Here is a 14,890-nt window from a genome sequence, read left to right as displayed (position 1 = left end):
GTTTGAACAGCTCCAGTCAGCTCAACATAAATGCCAACTCTCGTGTCCGCCTCTATGTCTGTCCCTCTCTCTCTCTCTCTCTCTCTCACTCTCTCTCGCTCTCTCCTACATGTTGATGTACTTAGTAGTTTGAGCGTAGTTAGAAATTTTAGTTATTATTTAAATTAATTACAACTGATATGCCCTCACAAGTGTCCGAATAACGGTAAGACGATAAAATATATTTAAATAAAATATATAAATATTATTATAGATATCTGGGCTAAAAGCTTTTCATCCCCTAAAAGTAATCTGGCTTCCTATTCTCATAATATATCAGTTCATTCTGTTTCCTCCAATTGATCAATTATTGTCTAAATAAATTCCTCGTTTTGCCCAAAAAAGATTCATAAGAAGTGTAGCTCTCGATCATCTAGATTATATAGATCAATCAGTCCATTGTAAATCCTTTAACTTAAAACATATAATATATAAATTATTAAAGTCTATAATCTTATCTCCACTCTCCTTCTCAATTAATCAACCATATTCAAGAGTTATTCCTTATCTACCATATCAAGTATTACAAACACCTTTTTCAACAAATATGATTTTCAATTTTCAAAGAACCATTATGAAACCACATAGACAAATAAATAAATACAAACACCTTTTTCAACAAATATGATTTTCAATTTTCAAAGAACCATTATGAAACCACATAGACAAATAAATACGTGATAACAGTCTAAGTCTATACTTAATCTCAACTCCCTTCAATATCGAAGTGCAAGCTCGCTTATCTTTACGACAACAGAGCAAACATCCCTCCAAGACAGGCGACACGACGATATAGAAATAAGAAACAACAACAACAAGTGAGCGCATAATCTCGATTCGAACAGGAAAGAAGTACATATATGTGTTTATATATATTATTTATGAATTTATGTTTATTTGTATGTGGAAGCGCGACCCAGGCCTGAGAGGCAGATAGGCAGCGAGTTCTCAAGGCACAAACATTCAAACGGAATCAGAGTTAATTGAAAGAATCATTAATAATACGACTGGAAGCTCTTGCCAGACAATTACGTATATATACTCTATATGCATGTGTATATCGTATATAAGACATAATACCAAACAATTGCCGAAAAAATTAAAGTAGCAATTCAAGTCTTTTGTGTGCGTGTATGCGTGTGTGTGTGGGAATCTCCGGATGGACCTACGACGCGGGCATGGGCACGACGACCTGGAAGAGATGCAGTCGGGCATCGGCATGGCCCAGCTTGTTGGTGGCATTGCAGTAGAAGTCGCCGTAGTCCTCCTCGGAGACGCTGTCAATGCGGAGCACCGAGGTGGTGGTCTCCGACGAGGAGGCGGTGTTGGAGATCTCGTAGTTCCGGCTGGACTGCAGCTGTACGCCCTTCCTGAACCACACCACAGTCGGTGCCGGGTAGCCCTGAACGCTGCACTCCAAGTTCGCCGTGTGGTAGAGCATCTGCGCCACCTTGGGCCGGTGCACGGCTATCTGAGGCCGGAACTCCACCTCGACGCGGATCAAGCGCTTGTCCGGTTGACCCTCTCCATTTTGGGCAATGCAAAAGTAGCCCCCGCGATCCATACGATTCACCTCCTTTATCCTGAGTGTGGGCTCGTTCAGCACATGGCCACCGCCGGGCAATAAGGCGTGTTGCTCGCGTGCCCACGAAATGGTGGGCTTGGGGAAGCCATCGGCATGGCAGGTCACCTCTAGGTTCTGTCCCTCAGTCACCGTAGTGCTCTTGGGCGTTGACTCAGCGATAACGGCCGGCGTTTTGATTAGCAAATTGAGCTTCTTCGTTACCTTTGCAGTCGACGAGACGATCACCTGGCACTCGTACGGACCTTTATCGTTCGCCTCGATCTGGCGTATGCGAAAGCTGTAGACGGCGCTATCCTGGTCGGGATTCTCGTGCACGGTGATATTGTAGCGCTGATCCGGCAGGCTGAGCATATTGCGCATGCTGAGCACCACGGCCGAGTTGGGCTCCGACTTGGCCCAGCTGACGGTCATTTGGCCCACGTGCTCCACGGTGCAGTTGAACTCAACGGTGTCGCCCACCCGGGCCACCACATCCGGACTGATGTGGCTGATAACTGGCTGAGCGCTTGCGTCGGCCCACAAGATGCACCACAGCCATGCGAATAGATAAAAGCGGTTCAGCATTTCGGCTGCTGATAATGTGCCAAAAGGTTCGATTTGCTCGAGAGTTCAATGCGCTGCTTGCCGATTGCCGATTGCCGATTGCTGACTGCGCCGTCGTTGTGTAACAGTTGTTTGCTTCACGTTCGCCGAGCGACTGACTCGTCTTCGGCTCGGGCTTCGGCTGCGAGCTCTGAGCGCCGCTCAAAACTGCAGGCGCTGCCTGCGTCAATGTCGACGTCAGCGGTTGACGTTGACGTTGACGTTGACCGATCGCTTGTTATTGTTATCTCCGCTTAAAGAACACACCAAATCGCAGCAAGAGCTCTCGATCCTATCTCCGCTTTGCTTTTATTTACTTTCACGCTATGTTTTCGTTGTTATGCTTGCATGTATGTGTTGGTGCATATTTGTTGTGTTTATTAGCTGAGTTGTTGTTATTGCTGGGCAGCTCACTTATCAATGACTTTAACTTTGCCTCTGCACTCTTCACCATAAATTGATTTGTTTTGCTCGACTGCTGGCGGCAGCGACGTCGACAGCGTCGACAGCGACGTCAGCGGCAACGGCGAAAACGAAAACGAAAACGTGCCGAAATCGCCTCGAAGAATCGCGGTTCGCGAGCAACTGGATAAAACTGACGGCAAATTTTGAATTTGTGACGCCATTTGCCCCTGAAAAACGTTTAGAAGTTCGTGGAAAGGTGCTGCACGCACGCACACAAACACAAACACACACACAGACACACACACACGCATACGCTTATATGATGATTTATGACATGGCGCAGGGAACAAAGGAAGCGACATGCTGGCAGCGGCAACGACAGAGCCAGCAACAACAACGTCGTCTGCTGGAAAGACCTTTCGCCCGTGGAAATGCCAATGCTAGGTCGCGATCCTGCATGGCCACCATATGCATGCCATCTCTTTTGCGCTGACGCTGCTGGCCATGCTCAAGAGCAGAGGCGCGTGCGTGAAAACAAGTTTGAAAAGGGGGTGGAAACGCAGTGACTGTCGAAAATTTTGCATGAATATCCTTAACTTATTTCTGAATTTCTGTGTATTAATACGGATGACTCTAAGGCAATGAATAAATGTTGCTTTTTCATAATCATTTACATTTGCATAAATATAAATTATTACTAGAATTTGAATATTGTATACTATTCAAAAAATACAATGATAAACTATTAATCATTTTGTGTAACTTGTAAAGTCTATAGATTAACCTTTCAAGCATTCAAGCAATCCAGCCATTAGCCATATTTGTGTAGGGATTTCTAATATCTATTTTATTTTAATCCAAAATATACTATAATAGCCACGTCTGTGGGATTTTCTATCAGACGTAAAATAACTAAATTGATTTTTTTTTTTTTTTCATAAACTGTAAAATATTTTGTAATATTCTTCCGGTAGAGTTTTGCCAATATTTTACAGATTTCGCAGTTCAAATAAAACTGTTGAAGCATTTGCAAGTATGATAATTCCGAGAGAGATAGTTCGCTCCTCTGGCCACAGCAAATTAAATCAGACCTTAAAACGTGACTGTGACTTCTGTCGAAATGCGGCGGATGTGGCAAAGGCGGCAACGAAGGCGGAATACGACTCAGAATCCGATTCACAGTCAGAGTCGGAGGCGGAGTCAGAGTCAGAGGCAGCGTCAGCGTCAGCTTCAGAGTCTGTGGCAGGGAGCAGATGAAAGTGCATCCTTTGCTCTCGGTGCACATTTGAATCAGATAATTGTAAATTGTGTAAAATAATAAATTTCAAGTTAACTATCTGTGGACCGCATAGGGCGCTTCTATTCATTTCCATTGCTGCGTATGAGTTTCCCGCCAGTTTCCACTGTTTTCCCGCTGTTTCCCTCTAACAGTTGTTGCTGCCGTTGCACTTGCAGTCTGCAGTTCTGCAGTCCTGCAGTTCGCATCATCATCGATGCTCGTTCTGCTATGCAGCGACTGGACATGGTTTTTCTATATGAGTACATATATATAGACACATATATTGAATTTATGTGCATGTATGTACATACATATGTATGTGTGTGTGTGCGTATATTTGTGCACTGGAACGGCTGGCTGTGTGCACGTTCACGGATCTGAAACAGAAAATGTCAAATTTTGTAATTTATTACCCGAATCCTGTTTCTGTCAGTGAATCTTTTGGGTGTCTCGATTCGGTAGGGGTCGAGGCTTTGCCATAGTCCTTTGTCCACATATTGCGTGTGAATTTGTGGCCCAGTGTGCGAGTGTGAATGTGTGTGTGTGTGTGTGTGTGTGTGTTGTGCCTGTTTTGTTTGCTTTTGGCTGGCTGCCTGGCTGAACTGTGAATTGACTCTGGCTGCCAGTTGACACAACAGCAACAGCAACAACAATAACAACAGCAACAGACAGCTTTTCCCATGCAAAGTCAACATGAACAATGATCGGGTACATATGTATATATATGTATATGTATATTAGGTTAACGGTACTTTGTACATTTCAGAGCTGCCCCATAAACTATTGCCAATTTGACAATTTTATCACTTTCAACTGAACATCGACTAAAATTGTAAACACAAATGAACATATACATGTCAAAAATAAGGAACCAATTTAAAATTACTGCATATTGGCTAATAAAAACAAATGCCCTAAATCAAACGAAACATATTTTTCTTAAATAAATCAGTTTGACCTAAAGCTAAAATTTAAATACTTATTTATTATGTAACACTTTATACTTGCAAGATTTGTATACAACAAAATTAAAAACTTTAATTATGCTATATATATAAAATTAAAAGTTCCATTTAAATGACTTTTAAATACTTGCGCCATTTACAGCTTACATATAAGCGCCATCTACCTGCTACAAGATACACTAGCGGCAACTCCTATCTGGCAGCACTAAATTTTGCAAAGCGACACCTAGTGTTTGCCTCTTATTTCATTCGCAGCACATCGTTGCCACTAGCTATTTAAAACTATATGGCAACATTTCGCGTATTCTGTTTTGAATTGTTCTTTCGCTCGAAATAACGGCAGTTAGCGGATGCGATGTAATGAAAGAAAAATGTGGGAATAATAAATTAGCGATTTTCAAATGTAACCGGTTACAATTCACATGCAAATGAAAAGTTAATTGAATTCATTCGAAGTGAAACGCGCCAAAAGAATACAAAAAACTACTTTGAGTGCTGGGTGGAAGGAAAATGGCGCAACCGCCGCCGGATCAAAATTTTTACCATCACACTTTGCCGCATCCGCACCCACACACACACCCACACCCGCACCCTCATCCACATCCGCACTCTCACTCACATTCGCAGCATCCACAGCTGCAGTTGCCGCCACAGTTTCGCAATCCATTCGACTTAGTAAGTTTACAGTGCAACTACAACTGCAACTGCAACAACAACAACAACACCTGCAACAACAACATTTCTTATCTTCTAATCCAAGCTGTTCGATGAACGCACGGGCGCCATCAACTACAACTACATACGTCCCTATTTGCCGAATCAAATGACCAAGCCAGGCAAGTACACACATACATGCAAACAAATATATTTATTTATATAAAATGCTTATATTATCATCATTATCCTAAGCCAAAAACTAAAAAAAAAATGTTAATACGATTCAATATGTTGGATTTATTGACACAGAAAACTCTCAGTATGTATGTATGTATGTATGTATTTAGCTAACATATGTATGTATGTTACTGACATATGTATGCATGTAACTAACATATAAATAACAGATGCATGTATGTAATTAATATATTTATGTATTTAGTTAACATATTTGTGAAGAAACTAAGTGAAATGCTGCAGCATTAAGATATTGTAAATTCGACTAAACTTAAAAAATGTGTGTATATAATATAATACAAAAAAGATACCATTTATAAAAGTGCAAAATTAACCTACGAATTTCATATTTTTTATCAAAATACATTTTTTAACTTTGAAAATATTATTCAACTGCTTTTTCCCCGTCTCTATCCCCACACACAGATGAGTTGTCCGACTCGTTGGTTATGCGACGACCTCGTCGCACTCGCACCACATTCACCAGCTCGCAGATAGCGGAGCTGGAACAGCACTTTCTGCAGGGACGCTATCTAACCGCCCCCCGTCTGGCAGATTTGTCGGCCAAGCTGGCGTTGGGCACAGCCCAAGTGAAGATTTGGTTCAAGAATCGCCGACGTCGTCATAAGATCCAATCGGACCAGCACAAGGATCAGTCCTACGATGGCATGCCGCTCTCTCCATCCATGCCCAATGTACCACAAAAAGGAGCCGATCCAGATCCACCGAGTCTGCAGGCATTAACCCTGAGTGGTGGCGCTGCCACACCCAATGCTCTAACGCCGTCGCCCACGCCGTCGACGCCCACAGCGCAGCTCGTTGAGCATTACAGCGAGTCCTTTGGCGCCTACTACAATTACAACCAGCAACAGCAGCCGCGTCATGTGGCGCAGTTGCACGGCGGACAGCATGGCGGGCAGTATGGAGTCTCGTCAGCGTCAAGTGCAACTGCTCAATTCTTTCAGCACGGCAATCTTCATACACAGCAGCAGCAGCTCCACCAGCATCCCCAGCAACTGCATCATCATCACTTGATTGCCCAGCAACAGCAACAACAACAGCAGCAGCAGCAACAACAACAGCAACAGCACCAACAACAGCAGCATCAGCAGCAACAATATCACCATTTCGATTTTCAACAGAAATCAGGAAATGCCTGTCGAGTGCCCTTGATCAAGTGCGAGAACGAGGAAGAGTACAACTACAATGGATCGTATTATATGCGAACGACGCAAACGTCGGCGCTGGCTATGTCCGGCAGTAGCAGCAGTGGCAGCGGCAGCGGCAGTGGTAGCATGCCGGCCGTCGAGTCGGGCGTGACGTCTGCCATGTCGCCCGGCTCCGAGGTCTACGAGCCATTAACACCAAAGAACGATGAAAGTCACAGTTTGTGTGGCGTTGGTCCGGCTGGCGGCGGCGTCAGCGTTGGCGGCCCATCTGCCATACCTGTCGGCGCCGCCGATGTCAATGACGACATGGACAATGGACCAAATAAGAAGACGACGACGCTACAAGTAAGTATATATAAATCGTTCTCGTTCAGCCTAACAACTCTGACTTAAATAGAACTTGGAGCCACTCAAGACCACCAGCAATGTGGTCGCAGACAAATCCTGTGACAATGGCAGCGATGTCCTGGCCGCCGGACTACTCACTGTGGCACGCAACACTCTGATCGGGTGTGGCAGCAACGGCAGCAGCGCCTTTGGCAAGTTCGGCAAACTAACAGCTCCACTGGCTACGCAGACGCCGCCGCCTCCGAATGCTGCATTGGAGGCCATGCACGAGGCAAATCAATATCAATGCACGATGGATACGATAATGCAAGCGTATAATCCGCATCGTAACGCTGGAGGCAACACGCAGTTCGCCTACTGCTTCAATTAAGAGCAAACTCAATAATAGCATCTAGAATACTTTTATATATTATACAAATTGTAAAAACACAAATTTGAATGTTTGTGGTGTTTCTATAGCTTTAGAGGATACACGTTAATTCCTGATTGTACAAAGACTTACTGATTTGTAGATACCTGTAGTATTTTAAGCTAACTAACATTGTTTTAAATGCATTTAGCTTAGTTAAGTTATAGCTGTTAATGCATCTTCAATTCGTCAATACTTTATTGGAAGCTTCCTTTGCAAAATGTTCCTTTATCTCGTGTTCGTCTGGCAGGGCCTTTCCAAAAGCCCAGCAATGCCCATCCAGATCTACTTGAGATAATATGGGCTTAATTGAAGGTTTTGCAGATGAAGCTTCCACAAAAAATTGCCAAGTAGAGTTCGAATTTATTTTTATAACTTTGATCAAGTGGCATGGCTAACAAAAACTGTACTGATCTAAATGAAAAATGTTTCTCTTGCTGATAATCGCAGGGCCGTCTGTAATAATTCGGCCTGCCATTATCATCCAAAGATCGAACGTTTAAACAATAATAATTCATCAGAATATTTTCAAATCTCACTATGCCACAGTTTTCATGTGACAATCAAACATTCTACACGTGAGAATTGTTAACAAATTGTTAAAAATTACATGAAAAACATCGATCACGGTTATTAAAGCCAAACCTAGAATTTACTTGGAAATTTTTTAGATTCATGATGAATTGAAAATGTATTGAAGAATGTAAGCAGCTGCGGTTTGAATGGTGCACTATTGAGCAGATATTTTAAGCCTTAACTTTATGTTTAACTGTTAAAACATAGAACATTTTGGAATATATATTTAATATTCAACTCAATGGCTCTCCTATAGTACATTTTGAATTATACATTTTATATTCAACTGAATGGCTCTCACTATTAATTTCTGAATAAATTTTATTAACCAAGCAAAATTATGTTTCAAAGATATTACGATAAAAGAACTGAACTAATTCTTTCTTTGATAGTAAATATATTTAATATTTTCAGATACCATACCAGAGAGAGTTAGGCCAAAAAAAAGTATATAACCGTTATTTAGAAATGGCTAAAAATTATAAATTTAAATTTATAGAAATATAAAATTTATAATATTATTAGGAATATAGAAAATAGTTTAATAATTAAGGAAAAATCTCACAAAATAGTTCTGACAGAATTATTTGGAGGACTACATATATACATATCCTACTTCACAATTTGAGCCAGATTTAAAAACCATTTATATCAATTTAATAACTTGTGAAAATCAAATTGTTTTGATTTATTTCATACTTAATTTTCGAATTTAAAAAAATGGTTTTATGTATATATATTATAAGTAATATACACAATCTTACTATATATGTATTTACTTAAACATCGTCTTGTAAATATGCAAGTAGGCAAATTTGACACGTTCAAAAACATTGCGATGAAAGAAAACTGTAGCTGGTTTTCCCGAAAATCTTATGAATTTAAAAAGAGAATCTTTTATGAGGCACAGGCACATGTGTGCAATAAAATCCGATCCGCGAATATTCTACGAATCGCGCATAATAAAATTCGCGCTTAATTTAAGTCCACAACGACCAGGTGCCTCCGTTTACCTCTACCTGCCCTGAACTACTTAGGTAGGCTGGCTCCCGGCCGGGTGTGCTCGACTCGCTGGCTCCGAGGCGCCGTGCTTGAGGACGCGAACGTAGACTCGGCTCTTGCCAAGCAGGCAACTTGTTGCAGCATATTTCTTTGATATAAAATATGGAAAATCCAACATTTGCATGAAAGAATGAAACATGGGTTTCTCCCATATGCAATTTTATTGACTCGTTCCCTAATCATTTGTTGTTAACTGGAGGAACCAGAAAGGGGGCGCGCATAATGACAGATTATTGTATGATTGGTATTGACTCAGAAGGAAAACTTATTATAAATAAAAAATAATATGCTATATTTCTCAACTAAAGCGATATTAATAAAATCTTCAAATATACTTATATGTATATCCTTTAGAATAAATAAAATTAATTGATAAGCGGACCTAAATAAATAATGGTACATTATCTCTTATATGTATTATTATTATATAAATACCTATTAAACATGGAACTCATTATTATTATTTGTTTTTGTATACTAGAAAATAAATGTTTCTATTTAGTTGAAATTAATTACAATATGAATTATAAAATATTCTTGAGAAATGTCCATGTATTTGTGTTTCTCATTTTAATATTTTATGTATTATTTTATCGATTTTTTTTTGTTTTAATTCCAAATTATTTATTATGAAAGTAAAGATAGCTATTATTTTTTACTGGAAATATACATCTCCAAGTATACATGTAGAGATATTTTAGCTCATATTATATTAATATGCATGTTCATTTAAAAGGTTTATTTTGACAGACAATTATATTTAATTTCACAATAACGAGACAGAAGCCACATCTTAGGGAGGATATTCTTAGGAATACAATTACCTATGTAAACGTACGCATATGTATGTATATGATCACGTGTCTCGTCTATGCAAAACTGTACAGAAAATATGTGTTATGACTTTGCCTTTGTTCTGGAATATTTTTAGCGTATTCTCAGAAACAGCAAATCCCATAGCGCCAGCCATAAAGTTTTGCGAACGCGTTGAATTCGCATGTGATGGCCGTAGAGACGGCGACAGGGGCAGGGACTGAGACCAGACACAGACTAAGGCAGAGCTATATAGAGAGAGACAGAGAGAAAGCGAGAGAGAGGGAGGACAGACAGTGACAGAGATAGCAGAGGGCAGGTTGTATTGTGAGTGTGACACACAAATAAAGTCATAAACTGTTAAATCAAGCATAAAACCCTCGAATATCCTTTCGCGCAGCGCTGCTTTCATTGCATTACGCAGGATAATTGTGGACGAGGCTAGCGACCAAAAGCCGCGTCGCACAGAATGCCGAGCGCCGAATATCGAATGTCGTATGTCGCCGCATGTCCTTGGGATTCACTTTCGTGGACGTCTCGTCCAAACAGGTGCTACAAGTTGAACAACAGATCAGATCATCATCAACTATGGCCAGCCGACAGTCTAGCTATTGGCCAGCCAGCTTTATAGGCCTACAGGGCTACCTGGGCAGCCAGATTCGGTTAGATCTGAACGGGAACAAACTCACGTAACGTCAAATCCCAGGCTAGCCGGATTTCGATCAAAACAAGCCTCTAGATTGGCCCTGGACTTGGAATTGGCTAGTCTGGCCGGTGCCAGACGCACATTCCGCAGTCACCAAGACAGAGACAGCGACTGCTATAGGCGGGCAGTCGGACAGTCGAGCAGTCGGGTCGGCCGGCAGCGTCAACCATATACAAAAGGATTTATGGCCCGTGCGCGAGTTTAGGCAAATTTTGGCAAGCCCACCGACTGGCTACCTAGCCGACCTATATATTGCGCGAGTGCAGTCGGCCAGGACATCACTAGCAATTTGAACAGCCAAGCAGCAGCACACGCAAGATGTCATCCGTCATGCATTACTACCCAGTGCACCAGCCCAAGATGAACGCCTATTCAGCGCCCGCGGTCAAGTACAGCAATGTAAGGAGGAAGCAACTCCTAAGCCAAACTACAGGTTGACTAATCTCTCTGCTCTCTCCCTCAACATTAGCTCCTGTATGGCCACCATCACAGCACGCAGCCAGTGACAATGCAGCAACTGCAGCCAGCTCCAGTCGTGCATACAATGCCCACCTACCAGCCGCCCACGACGCTGCCTCAGTCTGTGGGAGAGCAGCCCGGTCAGCAGCTCTCGTCCGACGAGAATATGCCGCTGCAGCCGGCGCAGGAGCAGCGCGTCAAGCTGAAGCGATCGCGCACCGCCTTCACCAGTGTCCAGCTGGTGGAGCTGGAAAACGAGTTCAAGAGCAACATGTATCTGTATAGGACGCGCCGCATCGAGATCGCGCAACGGCTGTCGCTGTGCGAGCGGCAGGTGAAGATCTGGTTCCAGAATCGTCGCATGAAGTTCAAGAAGGACATTCAGGGCCATCGGCAGCGCGATGCCAAGCCCAATGCCAAGCTGTCGCAGCCACAAACGGAGCAGAGTGCTCATCGCGGCATTGTGCAGCGTCTCATGTCCTACTCCCAAGATCCAAGTGCTGAGAAACGGTCAGCGAACTTGACTCCGCCCGGTATTCCGGCCACGCTGCCAAATCCCGTACAGAACTACTACGCGCCGGCAAAGCCCAAGCCCCAAACAGTGGCCAGTGGCACATCTGACCTCAGCGAAATTCTGGAACATCTTGCCCAGACGACAACGACAACGACGCCCGCTTCGAATGCGCCAGCTACGAGCTCAGTCTCCAGCGGACACTATTCCTACAATGTGGACCTGGTACTGCAGAGCATCAAGCAGGATCTGGAAGCAGCGGCGCAGGCATGGTCCATATCCAATCCATCACAGAGTAGACAGCATTCCAACGAATCCCATGTCAACTCCTCGATCTCCATGAATCTGTCATGGGGCGAGCCCGTGGCCAAGTCCAGAAAATTGAGCGTCTCCCACATGAATCCCTGCACATACGATTATCACAATTGATGCGATATTTGATAATGTAAAATTGATAATTGATATTTGATAGGTTTTATTTTATTTTTATTTTTATTTTTTTCTGTTAAGTAATCGTCCCTGGTAAGATAACGCCCTCGCCGACGCAAAAGGCCCAACTCAGTGAAACATTTAAGTACAGTCAACAATTAAGAAGCTTCTACTACTAAGTAACCCAAAGAAAGTTTTAAAATTATTATAGAAATAATATTAGTAATAACAAATAATGATAATAATATTATTAATAATAAAGCAAGCATTGCAACAAAAACTATTTCTTTTGATTCAATAGATATTTTTTTACTAAAAATTTATTTATTTAATTATTTATTTTCTGTGTACATTTTCTACAGAATCGCCCAATATTTAAAATGTTTCATATTTTTGATCTCTAATATTTTCATACAATTTTTTTCATATCTTTTAGCTTTAGATATTTTCAGTATCCCTAAAACAAACTGTTTTGTTTTTCTGAAAATTTTAATACAATTTTAGATCAATATGATTGTCCTTTTTAACAATGAATCAGTAAACTTAATTTAAGCAAACAAGTTATATGATAGATCAGTTTTTGAGATTATTATTATTTTATATAAGACCTTTTAACACCTTTCCAGATAATGATAAACAGAATTATTTATTTTCAGTAGGTTTTCTATATATATTGTGATACAAACAAAAGTTATCACTTAAAGCGAGAACTTTATTCTATATTAACCCTTAAACAGACTTGTTTTCCCCAAGAGAGTCTCATTTTTGAAATGGAGCTGCAGCATATCCATCATTCCTAATGTCAAAGCGTTTAAATGAGCAAAGAGTTCATTTTTGTGGCATACTTAAACAGTGGAAAAAGCCGATCCACTGGCCACGCCCGCCGCACTGGGCAGGCTTTTCACTTTTGCATTTAATGTCCTCTTGCGGCTTGAGGGTCAAGTCGAGGAATTCCAGAGGCAACGGCAGAGCCAAATGCTGGCTCGTCTGACCATCTATTAAGGCAAGAGCAAAGTGTCAACCGCATTTGCCTTAAACGCAAGCCGAGGCTCAGGCCCAGTGGTCATCTTGAACAATTTGCCATAGAGAGAGAGAGAGAGTGCGGATGGGTCTACGGAGAGGTACGAAGTGCTACGATTTGATTTATGGATATTTAACCGCACGCATTACTAGTACTCGTGTCGAGTTGTTGGGACACTTGTTTTTGGGCGACATCTTTGTGGAAATACGACTCGACTGCTGTTGCTGTTGCTGTTGCCGTTGCTGCTGCTGCGGATGCTGGTCTAAGGAATGTCCTCGAGAAGAGGCACAAACACACACATGCCACAAAACACGCTTAGTTACTCCGGCTTGAAGTGACTTTTGGGGTTTGGCCTGGGGTTGGGTCTGGGCCGTGGCAAATCGCTTCCCCTGGGAGTAGGAAATTCGTCAGTGCGTAAATAGTGCCAAGGCGCTGGCCCAACAAAAAGGGGTGGGACCTTGGAATTTTCATGCGCATTGTTGACATTTGCGAGCATGTGTCAGACGCGTTTGCGGTAGCCACAGGCAATGGCAAGTCCTTGACATCACATGTCCTTCGCCTTGCTCTCACACACACACACCCAACCACACATTTCACTGCCATAATGAATATAGATGTGATTTCGGCTTGGAGGCGTACTGGGGCGTGGCTAATCGTCTGGCCAGTTGAACGCTGCTAATCAAAGCCGCATAAAACGCCAGCTGCAATTACGCGAAATACCATTGTAATAAACATGTCCAACAGATTGTTTCAATTGTCGTTTCCCTATGCCTTATGCCATCCCTATCCATCCATTCCGCAACTCAATCATTCCCAACTCAGCGAGGCACTTGCTCCACTTTAACTGTAAGCAAAATATTGTCATTTTATTGGATTGCGGTCGCTGATGAGCTGCCTCAAGATGGCAGGCAGCTGAGGCAGATGAGGTCCTGCCTCTGCCTTGGCCTGGTCATAACAATAAATTCCGAACCGCAATCGCTGACTCGAACAGCCCTGCCACGCCCCCATCCCTTCAGTACCAAATGGTTTCTTGTTAATTAAATTAAATATTCACTCGGCTTCTGCAATTGGAGCTGTAGCTTCAGCTGTAGCTGTAGCTAGTGCAAGGCCCGCCAGAGCAGCCGCGACAATTTCTAATTAGATTGAATCTATAATTTTTATGGCTAATCGCAGCGCGCGTTTTCAGCTCTGAATTTTGAATTTGCGGCTTTCGTGGCTCTTGCCAATTATTTCTTAAACACTTCGCCAAACAGCCACAAAGCTAGAAAATGTATTTTGTGTGCTAATTAAACGGGCTCTTGGCTAACCACGATTCGCCGCTGCCTCATAAATTAATTGAAATTGCAAGCGAAAGAGTGGAAATATTTGTGTAGGAATTTTCTGCCAACAGAATTTTATAGTGAGCTAAAAAGTTTACCATTAGCATATATATAATATTTTCCTTGTTTTGTTTTTAATGTAAACTTAAAACAAAATTATATATAATATAATCAAAACCTAAATATTATTTATTTTTAATTGACTGTAATCATTAACCTAAAAAAAAAACTCTCTGAGCTATTATTATAATTGTAAAATTTTTGTATATGCTTGAAAAAGTGTCAATATATGAATCTATAACATTTTTGTTGATCTCTA

General features: G+C 41.8%; 3 protein-coding genes across 3 annotated transcripts; 2 read left to right on the top strand and 1 right to left on the bottom strand.

Annotated features, from left to right (window-relative positions):
- Positions 1–904: 904 nt before the first annotated feature.
- Ama (Amalgam) lies at positions 905–2,417 on the bottom strand. The gene has a single exon (XM_018000606.2). The coding sequence runs from the start codon at positions 2,186–2,188 to the stop codon at positions 1,205–1,207; it is 984 nt and encodes a 327-aa protein (XP_017856095.1). The 5' UTR covers positions 2,189–2,417; the 3' UTR covers positions 905–1,204.
- Positions 2,418–5,161: 2,744 nt separating this feature from the next.
- bcd (bicoid) lies at positions 5,162–8,589 on the top strand. The gene is made up of 4 exons (XM_018001130.2): positions 5,162–5,530; positions 5,616–5,691; positions 6,176–7,263; positions 7,316–8,589. The coding sequence occupies exons 1-4, from the start codon at positions 5,366–5,368 to the stop codon at positions 7,634–7,636; spliced, it is 1,650 nt and encodes a 549-aa protein (XP_017856619.1). The 5' UTR covers positions 5,162–5,365; the 3' UTR covers positions 7,637–8,589.
- A 2,183-nt stretch (positions 8,590–10,772) lies between these two features.
- On the top strand, positions 10,773–12,505 carry zen (zerknullt). Its single transcript, XM_018001916.2, has 2 exons — positions 10,773–11,231; positions 11,302–12,505. The coding sequence occupies exons 1-2, from the start codon at positions 11,151–11,153 to the stop codon at positions 12,229–12,231; spliced, it is 1,011 nt and encodes a 336-aa protein (XP_017857405.1). The 5' UTR covers positions 10,773–11,150; the 3' UTR covers positions 12,232–12,505.
- Positions 12,506–14,890: the final 2,385 nt, after the last annotated feature.

This window comes from Drosophila arizonae, chromosome 2 (assembly GCF_054131065.1).
Source record: "Drosophila arizonae isolate 15081-1271.41 chromosome 2, UAZ_ARI_1.0, whole genome shotgun sequence".
Lineage (NCBI taxonomy): Eukaryota > Metazoa > Arthropoda > Insecta > Diptera > Drosophilidae > Drosophila > Drosophila arizonae.
Note: the sequence above shows the minus strand (reverse complement) of the source record. Positions and strands in the feature narration are given on the sequence as shown.

Coding starts and splice junctions, on each gene's coding strand:
- zen (XM_018001916.2), top strand. CDS start 11,151: ATGTCATCCGTCATGCATTACTACCCAGTGCACCAGCCCAAGATGAAC. Junction 11,232..11,301: donor CCGCGGTCAAGTACAGCAAT/GTAAGGAGGAAG, acceptor CCTCAACATTAG/CTCCTGTATGGCCACCATCA.
- bcd (XM_018001130.2), top strand. CDS start 5,366: ATGGCGCAACCGCCGCCGGATCAAAATTTTTACCATCACACTTTGCCG. Junction 5,692..6,175: donor GAATCAAATGACCAAGCCAG/GCAAGTACACAC, acceptor CCCCACACACAG/ATGAGTTGTCCGACTCGTTG. Junction 7,264..7,315: donor AGAAGACGACGACGCTACAA/GTAAGTATATAT, acceptor TGACTTAAATAG/AACTTGGAGCCACTCAAGAC.
- Ama (XM_018000606.2), bottom strand. CDS start 2,188: ATGCTGAACCGCTTTTATCTATTCGCATGGCTGTGGTGCATCTTGTGG.